The sequence below is a fragment of the Mixophyes fleayi genome, chromosome 2, assembly GCF_038048845.1.
Source record: "Mixophyes fleayi isolate aMixFle1 chromosome 2, aMixFle1.hap1, whole genome shotgun sequence".
NCBI lineage: Eukaryota > Metazoa > Chordata > Amphibia > Anura > Limnodynastidae > Mixophyes > Mixophyes fleayi.
In genome coordinates, this window is record NC_134403.1 from 376,360,693 (window position 1) to 376,380,743 (window position 20,051).

General features: G+C 41.2%; 1 protein-coding gene across 1 annotated transcript in view; it reads right to left on the reverse strand.

Moving 5' to 3' along the window:
* LOC142139694 (vang-like protein 1) overlaps nucleotides 1–19,826 on the reverse strand; it is a 33,332-nt gene extending 13,506 nt beyond the window's left edge. The window contains exons 1-5 of the mRNA XM_075197532.1: nucleotides 19,793–19,826; nucleotides 14,984–15,044; nucleotides 7,907–8,015; nucleotides 7,113–7,717; nucleotides 3,594–3,724 (exon numbers count right to left, since the gene is read on the reverse strand). Coding sequence (XP_075053633.1) covers nucleotides 3,594–3,724; nucleotides 7,113–7,717; nucleotides 7,907–8,015; nucleotides 14,984–15,042 — 904 coding nt within the window. The 5' untranslated portion in view covers nucleotides 15,043–15,044; nucleotides 19,793–19,826. The remainder of the gene's footprint in view (nucleotides 1–3,593; nucleotides 3,725–7,112; nucleotides 7,718–7,906; nucleotides 8,016–14,983; nucleotides 15,045–19,792) is intronic.
* Between the last annotated feature and the right edge of the window lie 225 nt (nucleotides 19,827–20,051).

Here is a 20,051-nt window from a genome sequence, read left to right on the forward strand (position 1 = left end):
ATCCATAAAATACCCTGAGCCGTGACAGTAAGATCAGGCCTAAAATGTCTGATCCCTCGGTGGAGCCGTCTGCGAGGGATATGTACATATCTTATACTGTTGCTGTTATACCATCTATCAATATATTATATTGCAATGCTACTAACATCTTCTGTGTTTTGTTCAATCTCCACCATCCACTGCTATAACATCTAAGTAGTGGCAAAAGGGATCCATAAAATACCCTGAGCCGTGACAGTAAGATCAGGCCTAAAATGTCTGATCCCTCGGTGGAGCCGTCTGCGAGGGATATGCTACAGCATTTAATTCTTCGAGCTGAAAAACTGGAGGACACACTGGCTCTGGTGCTATGATGTCTTCATGCACTCACTGGTCGTCTGGATGCATTGCCAACAAATCAACCACAGATGCCAGCCTCTCCTCCTGAGCAAGTTTCGGAACTTCAGGCCTCTCTTGTGACTTCCTCTACGCTCAGGTTACCTACTCCGGCCAAATTTGAAGGGGACCCGAAAATGTGTCGTGGTTTTCTCAATCAGTGCTCAATCCAGTTTGAGCTTCAATCACAAAATTTTCCCACTGATAGGTCTAAAGTGGCATATGTGGTTTCTCTACTGAATGGCAAAGCCTTAGCCTAGGCATCCTCACTCTGGGAGAGGAATGATCCACTTCTCTCTGATTATGCATCTTTTCTTTTGATGTTCCATCGCATCTTTGATGAACCTGGTCGACTCTCTTCTGCCTCCATGGCTATACTCCGTTTGCGACAAGGGAATCTGTCAGTGGCTCAATATGTCATTGAATTGCACATATTATCCTCTGAATTATCTTGGAATGATGAAGCACTGGTGGCCGCATTTTGGCAGGGGTTATCTGACCGTGTTAAAAATTCTTTAGCCTCTTATGAATTTCGATGCGGTCATCTCATTGTGTAACAAAGTGGATTTATGTTTCAGAGAGAGAGCTATAGAGGAAGAGATAGCTCGCCGCCCAATCTATAGACCAGTTCCGCACTCTGTGTCACTTTCTTCAATACCTGATGAGCCTATGCAAATTGGGAGAGCTCGATTGACCCCAGAGAAACGTGATAGAAGACGTCAGGACAAGTTATGCATTTATTGTGGTGACTCTGGTCACTTTCTAGGTTCCTGTGGTAAAAAACAGGGGGAGGGTCACACCCTGATCTGCTTCGGGAGAGTCAGATTGGAGCCTAGAGAAACCTTTTCTCCTGTGGCTTGTAGGCTTTCTGTTTCTTTGATGTACAATTCCAAAAGTCATGCTACTCAAGCTTTGGTGGATTCTGGTGCGGCTGCGAACTTTATTTCACAGACTTTAGTTAATGAATGGTTAATTCCATGTGTTCCTTTGGAGACTCCTGTTGTCATCACAACCATCGATGGATCCCAGCTTTCTCAAGGGGTGGTTCATGCCCGGACCGAGCCCCTTTGTCTTCATGTTGGTGCTTTACATTCTGAAAGTATTTCTTTTCTGATTTTGCCTCGTACTGCTTTTCCAGTTGTCCTGGGCCTTTCATGGCTTCAATTACATTCTCCACAACTGGATTGGAAGACTTCTGAGATTCTGTCCTGGGGTCCTCATTACCATTCTGGATGTCTGACCAAGGGGAAACCACTCAGGTCTCCTAGACTCCCTGCACCTTTGGAACCTTCTGCATTACCTTCTCAATATCCATCATCTGCTCCAGAGAGGATCCTGTCCCAGGCGGTTCAGCCCGAGTTGCCAGTCCTTGCGGTTCAGCCCGAGTTGCCAGTCCATGCGGTTCAGCCCGAGTTGCCAGTCCATGCGGTTCAGCCCGAGTTGCCAGTCCTTGCGGTTCAGCCCGAGTTGCCACTCTATGCGGTTCAGCCCGAGTTGCCACTCTATGCGGTTCAGCCCGAGTTGCCACTCTATGCGGTTCAGCCCGAGTTGCCACTTGGTGCTGTCTGCTCTGCGGCTCCTCACAGTGCTGTCTGCTCTGCGGCTCCTCACAGTGCTGTCTGCTCTGCGGCTCCTCACAGTGCTGTCTGCTCTGCGGCTCCTCACAGTGCTGTCTGCTCTGCGGCTCCTCACCGTGCTGTCTGCTCTGAGGCCGTAATGCTTGCTCAACAATCTCCTACTAATCGTTCCAGTTTGGATCCTAAGTGCCTACAGATGTCTATGGTTATTCCATCTTCTTCTCCTGCTGCAGAACTTGTTCAGAATTTTTCAGATACTTGGCATCCAGTTATATCTCAGCTTAAGAAGACTTCTATTCTATATAAGTCAATCGGCTGACAGGAGACGTAGAGCCGTATCTGCTCTTAAAGTGAGTGACAGAGTTTGGTTGTCCACTCGGAACATTCATTGTAAAGTCCCTTCTAGGAGGTTCGCCCCTCGATTCATCGGACCATATAAAGTTTTGAGATCATCGCTAAGTGTCCAGTGGGCACTTTTAAAAGGGGGGGTACTGTCACACGCCGCTCCCTTAATCAGGTCCCGGCTCTGTGACTTATATCTCCACTGACAATATCACACCCCGGTCTCCACTGACAATATCACACCCCGGTCTCCACTGACAATATCACACCCCGGACTCCACTGACAATATCACACCCCGGTCTCCACTGACAATATCACACCCCGGTCTCCACTGACAATATCACACCCGAGTCTCCACTGACAATATCACACCCGAGTCTCCACTGACAATATCACACCCGAGTCTCCACTGACAATATCACACACAAGTCTCCACTGACAATAAGTCACATCAGAGATAGATACAAGAGTCAGTGAGTCAGTGTGTTTCCTTAAGGACTTGGCTTATTTGCTTCTACAACAAAATCATAAAATGGTTCGTAGTAGAACAGGTGATGTTATTTGAATGTTATGGTTTTTGATACTGGTCAACATAATAGTCTGGACACATGGAATGTTGGGCAGGGAATTGGCAGCTAAATAACGGAAAGTTCCATATCAGGTCAAGGGAACTTTTCCTTGGCCCGGTGGTTCTGATATCAGCCTTAGAAAGGGGCTTACTGATAAGCAGGCCCTAAGGTATCATTGTACAATATATTGACAACAGTGATCAGTGTCAGTCAGCAGTGAAGAAAGCCATAAGAATTAATTGTGCAGTATAAGAGCTTTTGCTTGATGTGTTAAAGAACCTTCCCTGATACTCTGACAGAAAACCCAATAAAAAGTTTATAGAAATGACATCTTGGGAATGAAGATGAAGTCGGGAATGTGAGTTTCATTCTTCTACTGTCGGTGTAAGTAGTGTCAGGGTTTAGTTGCTTGGTATTAGGTACCCAACCCCCTCCTCTTACACTGTCACACACTGCTGACTCCTTCACCACATTCACACATCTGTGTCTCTTTCAAAATCCCACACACTCCAGTAACTTCACACAATACTGCCTCCTCCAGTTCTCCTACACTTGTATCCTTTAACATCCCTCATGTAACATGTGCCTCCTTCACCAACCTCACATGACAATGCCTCCTACACCTCCACACAGTGGTGCCTCCTCACATCCTTCCACACGTGACGAGGTGTTTCCCCAGATACTCCTATGTAATTTGTATAGGGGTATCAAAGAATGGTACCCACTCACCGTCTACACATTGACCTCTGCCATCAGGATGTGTCTCAGGTATTCCCGGCGTCCGGGCACGAGGTTCTGGAGTTTCAGTGGGAAAATCTTTCACGTAATTTTGTAACACAAACAGTGCAGCTCTCTGTATACTAAACACACATATATACAGGTTATATACACAATCTATACCATATACACTATATACAGGTTATATACACAATCTATATTACACACTATATACAGGTTATATACACAATCTATACCATATACACTATATACAGGTTATATACACAATCTATATCACACACTATATACAGGTTATCTACATAATCTATATCACACACATATATACAGGTTATATACACAATCTATACCATATACACTATATACAGGTTATATACACAATCTATATCACACACTATATACAGGTTATCTACATAATCTATATCACACACATATATACAGGTTATATACACAATCTATACCATATACACTATATACAGGTTATATACACAATCTATATTACACACTATATACAGGTTATATACACAATCTATATCACACACTATATACAGGTTACATACACAATCTATACCATATACACTATATATAGGTTATATACACAATCTACATATCACATACTATACACAAAGAATTATACAGTATATGCAATCTATACCACATTACACCTGTGCTCTATACACAATCTGTTTCATATGCACTATACACTAAAAGTAATATATAGACAATCTAAAACACATTATACACATGTTATACAATCACATCTTGAAACACGTAGGGTTATATATACACTATATAGACAAAAGTATTTGGCCACAGCTGTTAATTATTGAATTGAGGTGATACAATCAGACCGGTTGCCAGAGGTGTATAACATCCAGCACCAGCCATGCAGTTTCCATGTACAAACATTTGTGATACAAAATGGGTCATTCTGAAGAGCTCAGTGACTACAAGCGTGGTACTGTGATAGGATGTGTGGTCCTGTGATAGGATGCCACCTTTACAAAAAGACCGTTTGTGAAATTTCATCCCTGCTGGATATTCCACGGTCAACTGTAAGTGATATTATTAGAAAGTGGAAGCGTTTAGGAACAACAGAAACTCAGTCACGAAGCAGAAGACCACGTAAAATTACAGAATCACAGAGCGGGGTCACATGGTGCGTAAAAGTCACCAACACTCTGCTGATTCCATAACTGAAGAGTTCTGAACTTCCACTGGCATTAATGTAAACACAACAACTGTGCGGCAGGAGCTTAATGGATGGGTTTCCATGGCTGAGCTGCATGCAAACCTCACATCACCAAGACCAATGCCAAGCGTCGGATGGAGTGGTGTAAAGCACACCGACACTGGACTGTGGAGCGGTGGAAACGTGTTCTGTGGAGTGACAAATCACGCTTCTCTGTTTGGATGGGCGAGTCTGGGTTTGGCAGATGCCGGTAGAGCGTTACCTACCTGACTGCATTATGCCAACTGTAAAGTTTGGTGGATGAGGGATAATGCTATGGGGCTGTTTTTCAGGGGGCTAGGCTGTTTGGGCTAGGCCTCTTATCTCCAGTGAAGGGCAATCTTACTGCTTCAGCATGCGAAGTCATTTTGGACAATGTTATGCTTCCAACTTTGTAATACCAGTTTGGGGAAAGCCCTTTTATATTCCAACATGACTGTTCCCCCTTGCACAATGCAAGGACTACAAAGACACAGTTTGATGAGTTCAGTGTGGAAGAACTTGACTGGCCGCACAGAGCCCTGACCTCAACTCCATCAAACTCCTTTGGAATAAACTGGAACGGAGATTGTGAGCCAGGACTTCTCATCCAACATCAGTGTCTGACCACATAAATGCTCTACACAATGAATGGGCACAAATTCCCACAGAAACACTCCAACATCTTGTGGAAAGTCTTCCAAGAAGAGTGGAAGCTGTTATCCCTGCAAAAGGGGGACCAACTCCATATTAAAGTATATGTATTTGATTACAATGTCATTACAGTCCTTGTTGGTGTAATGGTCAAGTGTCCAAATACTTTTGTCCATATAGTGTATATGACATATTGTATAGTGTATATAGAGATTGTGTACTGCAGAAATACAGGCGTCAGTGTATACCCAGTGGCACAATATGATAATTGTTTGCAGCGTTGGAAGACACGCGCTGATTCAACTGCACCGCTTCTAGACAACTTTTGATATACCCCCTCCAGGCATGGGCCACAATTCCCTTCATTTCATTGCCAGGGGACCAACATGATGCGATTAGCTGGGAATCACATCAATGAGGACCTTGTCCTACAGGATGCAGGAGAATTTCCAGTTCTTCTGGGAGTTCAGGAGACCTACCCAGACCTTCCTGGAGAGTGGGCAAGTGTGGTTGGATCACTTACAAATAACTTATTGAAGATATTTATCTTAATTAGGATATATTGACATTATTATTGCCAAATTCTACAATTGAAAATCTACTGATTTCTGAGACAGTATGTCATGTTTTGATTTTGTAACTTTTCTATAACATAATTCCAAGTAAGCATATGGGTGGAGGGGATATGTTTTTGAAACTGACTGGAGACAGGTAATCTCATGTTAATTAGACCATTTTATCGCTGAGTAACCCCCACGTCTGCTGAGCCTGAAAGCACAGGAGGGGGCGGTAATTAGACTGGCTGGTAGACTTCCTATGTGTGTAAGACTCAGGATGCAAGTGATCACAGATTAATGTGTATTTTGCAAGTAAAATTGCATTGAAAGCAAGATTAGAGAAATGTTATATCCTGATGGTAAACGTTCAATATAAGACGTAGTAGTGCCGATAGCAGCAGTGTAAGAAAGTTGTTAAACCCCTCCAGGCTGATTTATTTGCAGGCTGCATGAAGCACCTGGATTGGTTAGAGGGGCAGGAGGATGGATTACCTCCTGCCAGGGTATCCGTGTAAATCTGTATAAAAAGTGGACTTGACCATGTAATGTAGCATTATTCCATCTGTACTTCTGGAGTTCACTAGTACCTTAAACTAGTGTATGTAAATGTCCTTTTAAGGACTACTTGAGCTAATAAAACATCACAGCTTCTAGATCCTGCTCTGACGCCAACTTACCTGCTGAAATTCCTGTGACCTACAGATTAGACCAATTTAATCCTTTATCCGGCTGTTCTGAGGTTGGGACCCAGCATCCAGTACCAACACTTTGGCCGCTACCCTGCAGCTCTGGCCAGTGTGATAGGTCAGGGGGGAACCATCCACAGCAACCCTGATCTGAAGGCAAGAGGTCAGGGGGATACCCTTGCAACAAAAGTTACCCAGAAGGAACAGGTTCTAGGTGCCGGTGAAGGTGCCTAGTGGTAGCAGCAGGCCCCACCTACTGCGACTAGAGGGGCACAAATTGTAATACAAATGGGGACGGTAGCATGGCAAGCCCAGCCGGGCCACAGCAGAATGGACAGGGTAGCATAGGAGCCCCATCCTGTCACAAAAACATACCTGACTGTTCCCAAGGTGTAGAATAACATACCTGACTGTTCCCATGGTGTAGAAGCGGACCACTCCATCACTGCTTCGCACAACCTTGAGGTGGTAGAAGGGCTTCAGCTGTCTTATCTCAAGCAAAACCACAGCCAGGTAATGAATAAAGATGAAAGCATCCACAAGTGATGTTGCATATTGTACCACGCTGAGCAGGTTCCGTTCCCGTGACCCCAGGACTCTCACCACATAGAACAGCCAATAGGAAGCAAGAAAGAGGCCGAGCAGGAGAAGAAGGAGAGCTCGGAATTCCACTAGCCGAGGTAGCACATAGCGCGGGGTACGAAAGAATACAGCCCAAGATCCCAGCACCATGAAGAGCACCTTAAAAGCAACTGAGATATAGAGACCCTCACAAATAACACCACAAGGATCCAGCTCGGTCCTCCACAACACCTGGGGAAGTATGATAAAAACTGGGGGTGTGAGAAGTGTGAGTACGGCCAGAACACAGAAAATGTAGAACCCCAACATAGTCCGAGCACACAGTCTACTGGTTTGTGGCCCTTGTGACACTTGTTTAGGAGTCAAATCCTCTAGGGAGGCGCTACGCTCAGAGGTCAACGCCGTGGTCGTCTCACCCCAGTTGTCCTCCTAAAGAGGGATAAGAAGGACATGTGTCAAAGACAAATAGACAGACAGACAGATAGATAGATACAAGATAGATAGATAGATACGAGATAGATAGATAGATACGAGATAGATAGATAGATACAAGATAGATAGATAGATAGATACGAGATAGATAGATAGATACAAGATAGATAGATAGATAGATCTCACCCGCTCATGCTCCTCCTCCTCTTCTTCTTCTCCTCGTCCAGAGTCCTCCGCAGCCAGTAGAGGTTGACTCTGAATAGTAACAGTCTTGTGCACATCATAGTTTCTTTCTCTGGACATAAATAAACAATTTAGTACTGTTATTTTAAAAAAACACATACCCTGTACATATATACTAACATGCACATACATAATGATAACCTTGCTTTTTTGAAAAATGTACAAACAACGCTCTATGACTGCCATTTTATTTATAAACTATATTATTGTTTCTTTGAGATGAGAAATCTGTAAGGTCACACCTATTTGGACACGCCTCAGAGCTGGTCTACTGCCCCTAATGTATGGTGTGCCTGCAAGGTTGCATGAGAGTACTAGGTCACCCCACAATGACAACTGCAAAATGTGAGAATCTGCTGCAATACTGGCTGCAGGCGATAGGTGGCAGTGCACCGACCACACTGATAACTGCAACATGTGCGGAACCTCCACAATACTGGCTATGTATGACAGTTGGCAGTACAGTGTCATCAATTACAACGGCACATCATCCTCATCATCATCATCATCACCATTTCTTTATATAGCGCCACTGATTCCGCAGCGCTGTACAGAGAACTCATTCACATCAGTCCCTGCCCCATTGGAGCTTACAGTCTAAATTCCCTAACATGCACATGCAGAGAGAGAGAGAGAGAGAGAGAGACTAGGGTCAATTTTGATAGTGGCCAATTAACACGCGGAGAACATACAAACTCCACACAGATAAGGCCATGGTCAGGAATTGAACTCATGACCCCAGCGCTGTGAGACAGAAGTGCTAACTACTTAGCCACCGTGCTGCACATTCTTTTTTTCAGTTACTGCAATCAGGACTAATAGAACTCACCTGTATGCAGCCTTTTATAAGGTCCTCACTCATACTGATCAAAATTGGAATTTCATTTGTCTGCTGGTGTTTCAAAGAAACTTGCTCTGCTTGGCTCATTATCGACTTCAGCTTCGTCCCAAACAATTTTACATTACAATTCCCTCAGTTCACTCATGATTCTATGTTCTCTAAACCATCAGCCTCAGCTTTGTCCCTCACATTTCTATATTCTCCGACCCATAAACTTCAGCTTTGTCTCACATGACCTGTCCTCTCAGGACTAAGTGGCTTGGCCAGTTGTGGTGTGTCTTTGATAGCTACCCCGGCTAAGTTGACCCTTCCTGGGCGTAACCAGCACCGTGACAGAAGCCTTCCGACCTGAGTGTGTAGCATGTTAGCATGTTTGGGTGAAGTTTTCTGATAGGTGCCCCTACTGTAGTAGAGGATGGGTATTTAGCAAGTGCTAGTGACCTAGGTTCTTTTTTGATTACTTGGGTGTGTTGATTCTTCTGACTGCTACCATTTGTCTGCCTTGGACCTTGCCTTGACCTCTTCCTGAAATCTGTCCTTTGTACTGTCTTTCATGAGCTATAGAGCATCACCAGGGTCCCTGCATAATTCTGCCATGGCTCCAGGAATTTTCAGTTACACTTCTGATTACGAGCAAACATTTTTCTCTATACACATCTGAAACATCCGCCAGGTGAACACAGCAAACTAAATTCAATGTTTTTCTGAAAAAACTGAAGGAATATATAACAACCCAACATCTCAAATGCTGAGAAGATGATGCTTTTTTCTTTTTTTGTAATTATTCTTTATTGAGGTTTCAAAGGCAGTTTAGACAAAAAAGTACAAAAACATAGATATCAAGAGCCAAACCGCCAAAAACGTGGAAACATTACAGCGAAAGAAACTCAAAAATACAATCTGTTATAGGAGAAGACGATAGGAGAAAAACGAGAAAAGAAAGAAGAGAACAGACGGGGGAGAGTAACAGTGCCGAGCACCGGCAGGGTGGCGGGGACGGAGAAGGGGTATGTGGCTTCCTGGGAAAATGAGGAGAGAAAACAGGGGAGGAGAGAATTAACTCAGACTGCTGCTGTTGGATGGGGAAGAACAGGGCTGGTCCGAGAAGCATATTTTCCTGAATCCTGGAAGTCAAGCCACAAACACCAAGTCGCATAATATTCAGTGAATTTATCTGTTGCTGATTAGACTAATTCATCCATTGATCTATAGAAGTCTAACTGTTGAAACCAGTCCTGAATGGACAGGGGGTGGGTGATCTCTAATGAGTTGTTATCACTGATTTCACCGATGAAATTAGATATTTTAAGATGGATATTTTGAAGTGAGAGATTGGGATATTAGTCTTTTTAAGGAGCCAAAACTCTGGGCTGTCAGGAATTTCATCCCACAATATTTCAGCTGATAACTCTAAGACCTGAATCCAAAAGGGACGGAGAAACGTGCAGTCCTACCAAATATGTATGGGAGCACCCGGTGCATTACGGCATCTCCAACAAGAATCGGACACTCCCTGATATAATCTAGCTAGTTGGGCTGGGTACCTATAATATCTCGAGAGAACTTTATAATGGGTCTCAACAACTGAGACGCTAACAGAGCATGCATGAGTGGTCTCAAACATTGCTGGCCAATCCTCTTCCCGGACACTGCCTCCCAAGTCAAGCTCCGAGGCCATAGTAAATTTGGGTAAGGAGCCAAACAGGAGTTTATAGATATTGGATAGTAGATGAGGAGGGCAACTTGAGGCCAAGCACAATGATTGAAAAACTGTAGGGTTTCTACCCGTGTCAGTGCAGGGAAGTCCCACTGATAAAACATTCTTAATTTGGAGATATCTCCAGATCTCAGAGTGCAGAAGTTCCTATTTGGCTTGAATGTCACCAAAGGAGGACACACCCGATGAACTGGTCAGCTGGTTGACACATCTGATCCCCGCCTGTACCCATGTCTTGAATGTGCCAATTTGTAAGCCTGGAGGGAATAATGGATTATCAAATAAGGGGGACATAGGGTGATGTCCGGAGTCTGGACCACCTAGAGATAGTGGGATGTCTGAAAATAGGTAATTTGCTCAGCCAGGGAGTGTACTGCGGCAGGGATGGAAGAAATGATCCATCAATAGTAGTCCACTGCTTCTTACAGTTGGGATTTGTCCACTCAAGGTTCCTTCCTAGCATGACAGTATTATGGTAAGAAGGGAAGTGGGGAAGCTGAAGTCCCCCAAAGTGTCTGCGCCTATAGAGGATATCATGTTTAAAACGGGGCTTCTTCCCCCCCACACAAAGTCCTTCAACAGTCTCTGTAGGTCATTGAACCATTTGTCGGGAATGTAATTAGGTAACGTTTGTAGGAGGTAAAGAACACAAGGGAGGATATTCATCTTAACTATGTTAAGGGAGCTGAAACGCTTAAATTCTTTGACCAAATTAGGAATTGATATGACCGGATAGGTTACCATGGCGAAGAGGTTGTCTGCGAAAAGCGCTAGTTTATAGTCCACCTTCCCCACTAGTAAACTGTCAGAAATAACTCTTATGGACCTGGCCAGGGCTTCCAAATAGTGCACAAAAATGAGTGGGGAGAGCGGACAACCCTGTCTGGTACCGTTAACGATCAATACTGGATCTGAGAGCGACCCATTGATTTTTATCCGGGCTGTGGGAGAGTGATAAAGGGTCAAAATCCGGTGTAAGCCCAATGGGCCTAAACCCATATGTGATAGCATGCACCGCAAAAATGACCAATCAATGCGGTCGAAGGCCTTTTCTGCATCCATGGATAACAGCATGGCTGGAATATTTGAACACAGTGCCGAGTGAAATAGATCGATAACCTTAGTCGTATTATCCCTAGTCTCTCGGCCTGGGACAAAGACCACTTGATCTAAGTGAATTATTCCCGGAAGCAGGAGTTTCAGCCTGTTCGCAAGGAGCTTAACATTGAGTAAGGATATCGGCCTATAGCTCGAGCACTGTGACGGGTCTTTGCCCTCTTTAGGTATCACCGTTGTATGGGCTTCCAAGGATTGGTGGAGAAGTAGGTCTCCTCCGACACAGCATTGAAGGCCAGTACCATCAAGGGAATGAGTTTATGTTTAAAGAGATAGAAGAACCATCGGGGCCAGGGCTTTTGCCTGAGGGAGTTGCTTTTATTGCGTCTGCCAATTCACCGTGGGTGAAGGGCTCTTCCAGTGAGGACACATCTTCCTACGAGAGAGTGGGGAAACCAACGTTTCTTAAATAAGATAAAACTGGGGGACTCCTATCCAGTAAGTCTGCCGAGGGGGCCTTCCCTGAGATATTATAGAATTGGAAATAAAAAGAATGGAAGGTTGCCGCAATGTCAATAATAATCTGACATTCTTTACCATTATTGTTTTTAACCATAGCTATGAAAGTTTTGGCTCTTTGGGAACGTAGGGCCCTCGCCAGCATGGACTCAGGTTTATTGCCCCAAAGAAAAGATGATGCTTTATAAGACTGACTGACCTGAAGACTGACTATTAGAAGAAGGACCAGACTGGGATCGTGGATTATAAACTAGTAACAAAAAACACTGAAAGGATGGCAGTAATGTTCTGTTTCCAGCGTTTGTGGAGCGATCTACTAAAAATAACACTTTGTGTAACTATATAAAGCACTTGGTGAACATGTAAATTCATGGAAGGACAATCTCAGTGACACAATCAATTGTCATCTGACTTAAACAATCTTTACTGCATCATAAAGCACCTGCAACCTTATATTTTCCTACCTTGTAACTGGATCTCCCAGAAGCAGCACAGAAAAAGTAGACAGGTATTGCCCTACAAATTAGTTTTGCTGCCAGGCACCGATTTGTACATTAGTTTTGGCAACAGATATGGTTCTGTACATTAGTTTTGGCATCAGGCACATCTCAGATGCAGTCCCAACTTTGACTCAGTGGAGCAGGGACGGTCGTCTGTCTCCTAGGCTGGGTGGCCGGCTCTTGGGCACATGCCTAGCAACAGGACACGGTTATTAATGCCGGTGGCAGCCGGTGACATCATCGCTGCTGGATAATTAAGTTCCCCCTCTTCTCTATATAAAGAAGGTTCTGGCACCATTAGGGTACCAAAGTATTTGGTTTCCCCCATGCTCCACCGTTCCAGCCCTCCTTCCTGCATCCTGATTCTTGGTATTGATTTCCTGGCTCCCGACTTGGCTCTCCCTGATAATTCTTATGGATCTTGTTGTGGCTCTGCATATACCTCCTGGCATTTGACCTCTGGCTATTCTGACACTTCTATTGGATTCCACCTCTGTACATCGTATTTTGACCGGCTTCATCTCGGACTGTCTGAATATTTTGTTTAAGTGGGTCCCACTTAATGCGGTGACCAGGCTTACCAATACTTGCCAGGAGTTTCATTAAAACTAAATCTCACTCTCCTTCTTCTTAACTTTCATTAACAAATGGGTATTATAATTGTTTAGAATAGAAAATACAATCACTGCAGTAGTTAATAGAAGAGGCCTCCTCAGATGTGGGGTTCTGATGTTTTAATGCACCTTACATTGCTTGTTACTCATCCTCAGCTGCTCCTTCCCACATCTACTCTCTTCCATGTTCCTGCTGCTCCTTCCCACATCTACTCTCTTCCAAGTTCCTGCTGCTTCCTCCCACATCTACTGTCTTCCAAGTTCCTGCTGCTCCTTCCCACATCTACTTTCTTCCATGTTCCTGCTGCTCCTTCCCACATCTACTCTCTTCCATGTTCCTGATGCTCCTTCCCACATGTACTCTCTTCCATGTTCTTGCTACTCCCTCCCACATCTACTCTCTTCCATGTTCCTGCTGCTCCTTCCCACATCTACTCTCTTCCATGTTCCTGATGCTCCTTCCCACATGTACTCTCTTCCATGTTCCTGCTGCTCCTTCCCACATCTACTCTCTTCCATGTTCCTGCTGCTCCCTACCACATCTACTCTCTTCCATGTTCCTGCTGCTCCTTCCCACATGTACTCTCTTCCATGTTCCTGCTGCTCCTTCCCACATCTACTCTCTTCCACGTTCCTGCTGCTCCTTCCCACATCTACTCTCTTCCATGTTCCTGCTGCTCCTTCCCACATGTACTCTCTTCCATGTTCCTGATGCTCCTTCCCACATCTACTCTCTTCCATGTTCCTGCTGCTCCCTCCCACATCTACTCCCTTCCATGTTCCTGATGCTCCTTTTCACATCTACTCCCTTCCATGTTCCTGCTGCTCCTTCCCACATCTACTCTCTTCCATGTTCCTGCTGCTCCCTCTCACATCTACTCTCTTCCATGTTCCTGATGCTCCTTCCCACATCTAATCTCTTCCATGTTCCTGCTGCTCCTTCCCACATCTACTCTCTTCCATGTTCCTGCTGCTCCCTACCACATCTACTCTCTTCCATGTCCCTGCTGCTCCCACATCTACTCTCTTCCATGTTCCTGCTGCTCCTTCCCATATCTGGGCAGCACAGCGGCCTAGCGGTTAGCACTTCGGCCTCACAGCACTGGGGTCACGAGTTCAATTCCCAACCATGACCTTATCTGTGTGGAGTTTATATGTTCTCCCTGTGTTTGCATGGGTTTCCTCCGGGTGCTCCGGTTTCCTCCCACATTCCAAAAACATACTGGTAGGTTAATTGGCTGCTATCAAAAAAATTGACCCTAGTCTCTGTGTGTGTGTGTGTGTGTGTGTGTGTGTGTACCTTAGGGAATTTAGACTGTGAGCTCCAATGGGGCAGGGACTGATGTGAATGGGTTCTCTGTACAGTGCTGCGTAATTAGTGGCGCTATATAAATAACTGATGATGATGATGATGATCTACTCTCTTCCATGTTCCTGTTGCTCCCACATCTACTCTCTGTTTCAGCTGTCTTACCTCAATTTTTTTTATCGATCAAAATTTCAAGAAAATCCAGCAAATTTTCAAATGTTTGTACTGATTCGTCGAACCACTTTGAAAAACGTTATATATCTATTTATCTCTGTGCAGGTCACCCTCTTGTCTGCTCTCAAACCTTTTGGTCCCATTTCTGGGTTGCCCCCTTGGCCTGAAGCTGAAGCTGGATGGAGACTATAAAAACGTGGCCACCATAGCCCATATCCCAGGATAGCAGCTATATGGGACCAGCAGCTGAGGGAGCGACAGCGCACTCTATAGGTGAACTGAGTGATTACCTCTCAGATCCTTGTCTGCTGTGAAATGACTGCTCAGAGTACACAGACTGGGCATCCATACCTATGAGAGAAAAGAGAGAACCAGGCACAGTATGTTTAATACGCTGTATATGGGGCTCCGGAACACCAGATAACACGACCTAACCTGTTATTATCTTCTCTGCTCATTCTTTCAGTCTTCACAACTTCATTAGTAACAAAAATATTGTAGGATCTTAGAAACCCAGAGCAATATCAAAGACGCAGATCACCATCCACATGTCCATGGACGGATCCAGCTACGGTCCTTAACAATCCACTTCAGCCCCCAGATCCCCGGAATCTTCCCCTGATCCCCAGTACTCACACTACAGTCAGAGAACATATACTGACCACCGGCCCTGCATCACATTCTAATATATAATATACAGAGCAGTGTGATCATTATCAGTGTATACTCAGTATTATTATACAGTGCAGTGTGATCATTATCAGTGCATACTCAGTATTATTATACAGTGTGATCATTATCAGTGTATACTCAGTATTATTATACAGTGCAGTGTGATCATTATCAGTGTATACTCAGTATTATTATACAGTGTGATCATTATCAGTGTATACTCAGTATTATTATACAGAGCAGTGTTATTATCAGTGTATACTCAGTATTATTATACAGAGCAGTGTGATCATTATCAGTGTATACTCAGTATTATTATACAGTGTGATCATTATCAGTGTATACTCAGTATTATTATACAGTGTGATCATTATCAGTGTATACTCAGTATTATTATACAGTGTGATTATTATCAGTGTATACTAAGTATTATTATACAGTGTGATCGTTATCAGTGTATACTCAGTATTATTATACAGAGCAGTGTGATCATTATCAGTGTATACTCAGTATTATTATACAGTGTGATCATTATCAGTGTATACTCAGTATTATTATACAGTGTGATCATTATCAGTGTATACTCAGTATTATTATATAGTGTGATTATTATCAGTGTATACTCAGTATTATTATACAGTGTGATTATTATCAGTGTATACTCAGTATTATTATACAGTGTGATCGTTATCAGTGTATACTCAGTATTATTATACAGTGTGATCATTATCAGTGTATACTCAGTATTATTATACAGAGCAGTGTGATCATTATCAGTGTATACTCAGTATTATTATACAGTGTGATCATTATCAGTGTATACTCAGTATTATTATACAGTGTGATCATTATCAGTGTATACTCAGTATTATTATATAGTGTGATTATTATCAGTGTATACTCAGTATTATTATACAGTGTGATTATTATCAGTGTATACTCAGTATTATTATACAGTGTGATCGTTATCAGTGTATACTCAGTATTATTATACAGTGTGATCATTATCAGTGTATACTCAGTATTATTATACAGTGTGATCGTTATCAGTGTATACTCAGTATTATTATACAGTGTGATCATTATCAGTGTATACTCAGTATTATTATATAGTGTGATCATTATCAGTGTATACTCAGTATTATTATACAGTGTGATCGTTATCAGTGTATACTCAGTATTATTATACAGTGTGATCATTATCAGTGTATACTCAGTATTATTATACAGTGTGATCGTTATCAGTGTATACTCAGTATTATTATACAGTGTGATCGTTATCAGTGTATACTCAGTATTATTATACAGTGTGATCATTATCAGTGTATACTCAGTATTATTATACAGAGCAGTGTGATCATTATCAGTGTATACTCAGTATTATTATACAGTGTGATCATTATCAGTGTATACTCAGTATTATTATATAGTGTGATCATTATCAGTGTATACTCAGTATTATTATACAGTGTGATCGTTATCAGTGTATACTCAGTATTATTATACAGAGCAGTGTGATCATTATCAGTGTATACTCAGTATTATTATACAGAGCAGTGTGATCATTATCAGTGTATACTCACTATTATTATACAGTGTGATCATTATCAGTGTATACTCAGTATTATTATATAGTGTGATCATTATCAGTATATACTCAGTATTATTATACAGTGTGATCGTTATCAGTGTATACTCAGTATTATTATACAGTGTGATTATTATCAGTGTATACTCAGTATTATTATATAGTGTGATCATTATCAGTGTATACTCAGTATTATTATACAGTGTGATCGTTATCAGTGTATACTCAGTATTATTATACAGTGTGATCATTATCAGTGTATACTCAGTATTATTATACAGTGTGATCGTTATCAGTGTATACTCAGTATTATTATACAGTGTGATTATTATCAGTGTATACTCAGTATTATTATATAGTGTGATCATTATCAGTGTATACTCAGTATTATTATACAGTGTGATCGTTATCAGTGTATACTCAGTATTATTATACAGTGTGATCATTATCAGTGTATACTCAGTATTATTATACAGTGTGATCGTTATCAGTGTATACTCAGTATTATTATACAGTGTGATCATTATCAGTGTATACTCAGTATTATTATATAGTGTGATCATTATCAGTGTATACTCAGTATTATTATACAGTGTGATCATTATCAGTGTATACTCAGTATTATTATATAGTGTGATCATTATCAGTGTATACTCAGTATTATTATACAGTGTGATCGTTATCAGTGTATACTCAGTATTATTATACAGAGCAGTGTGATCATTATCAGTGTATACTCAGTATTATTATACAGAGCAGTGTGATCATTATCAGTGTATACTCACTATTATTATACAGTGTGATCATTATCAGTGTATACTCAGTATTATTATATAGTGTGATCATTATCAGTATATACTCAGTATTATTATACAGTGTGATCGTTATCAGTGTATACTCAGTATTATTATACAGTGTGATTATTATCAGTGTATACTCAGTATTATTATATAGTGTGATCATTATCAGTGTATACTCAGTATTATTATACAGTGTGATCGTTATCAGTGTATACTCAGTATTATTATACAGTGTGATCATTATCAGTGTATACTCAGTATTATTATACAGTGTGATCATTATCAGTGTATACTCAGTATTATTATACAGTGTGATTATTATCAGTGTATACTCAGTATTATTATACAGTGTGATCGTTATCAGTGTATACTCAGTATTATTATACAGAGCAGTGTGATCATTATCAGTGTATACTCAGTATTATTATACAGAGCAGTGTGATCATTATCAGTGTATACTCAGTATTATTATACAGTGTGATCATTATCAGTGTATACTCAGTATTATTATACAGTGTGATCATTATCAGTGTATACTCAGTATTATTATATACTGTGATTATTATCAGTGTATACTCAGTATTATTATACAGTGTGATTATTATCAGTGTATACTCAGTATTATTATACAGTGTGATCGTTATCAGTGTATACTCAGTATTATTATACAGTGTGATCGTTATCAGTGTATACTTAGTATTATTATACAGTGCAGTGTTATTATCAGTGTATACTCAGTATTATTATACAGTGTGATCATTATCAGTGTATACTCAGTATTATTATACAGTGTGATCATTATCAGTGTATACTCAGTATTATTATACAGTGTGATCATTATCAGTGTATACTCAGTATTATTATACAGAGCAGTGTGATCATTATCAGTGTATACTCAGTATTATTATACAGAGCAGTGTGATCATTATCAGTGTATACTCAGTATTATTATACAGTGTGATCATTATCAGTGTATACTCAGTATTATTATACAGTGTGATCATTATCAGTGTATACTCAGTATTATTATACAGTGTGATTATTATCAGTGTATACTCAGTATTATTATACAGTGTGATCGTTATCAGTGTATACTCAGTATTATTATACAGAGCAGTGTGATCATTATCAGTGTATACTCAGTATTATTATACAGAGCAGTGTGATCATTATCAGTGTATACTCAGTATTATTATACAGTGTGATCATTATCAGTGTATACTCAGTATTATTATACAGTGTGATCATTATCAGTGTATACTCAGTATTATTATATAGTGTGATTATTATCAGTGTATACTCAGTATTATTATACAGTGTGATTATTATCAGTGTATACTCAGTATTATTATACAGTGTGATCGTTATCAGTTTATACTCAGTATTATTATACAGTGTGATCATTATCAGTGTATACTCAGTATTATTATACAGAGCAGTGTGATCATTATCAGTGTATACTCAGTATTATTATACAGTGTGATCATTATCAGTGTATACTCAGTATTATTATACAGTGTGATCATTATCAGTGTATACTCAGTATTATTATATAGTGTGATTATTATCAGTGTATACTCAGTATTATTATACAGTGTGATTATTATCAGTGTATACTCAGTATTATTATACAGTGTGATCGTTATCAGTGTATACTCAGTATTATTATACAGTGTGATCGTTATCAGTGTATACTTAGTATTATTATACAGTGCAGTGTTATTATCAGTGTATACTCAGTATTATTATACAGTGTGATCATTATCAGTGTATACTCAGTATTATTATACAGTGTGATTATTATCAGTGTATACTCAGTATTATTATACAGTGTGATCATTATCAGTGTATACTCAGTATTATTATACAGAGCAGTGTGATCATTATCAGTGTATACTCAGTATTATTATACAGAGCAGTGTTATTATCAGTGTATACTCAGTATTATTATACATTCCCTCTCCCTACCTGGCAGTTGCTCTGTCACACGCAGCGGCCTGGATGCAGAACCCCCTGAGTAAAGTTTTCGTGCATCTCACCTGACCTGCTCTGCCGGCCCCTCCTGAGGTGCGTCTACCCCCTCCCCCTATTCTGTTCTAGCAACCTGAGTCACTAACACACAGGAACCACCCCTTTCACTCTTACACACTGCTGTGCTAAAGTTATTGTGTAATTACACCACCTCTGTGTTATTATATGTCCTTGTGTTATTACATTGTTCTTCGTATTATTATACTACACTTTGTGTTATTGTGTGACCTCATGTTATTATTTCGCTCTCCATGTTATTATATTCTC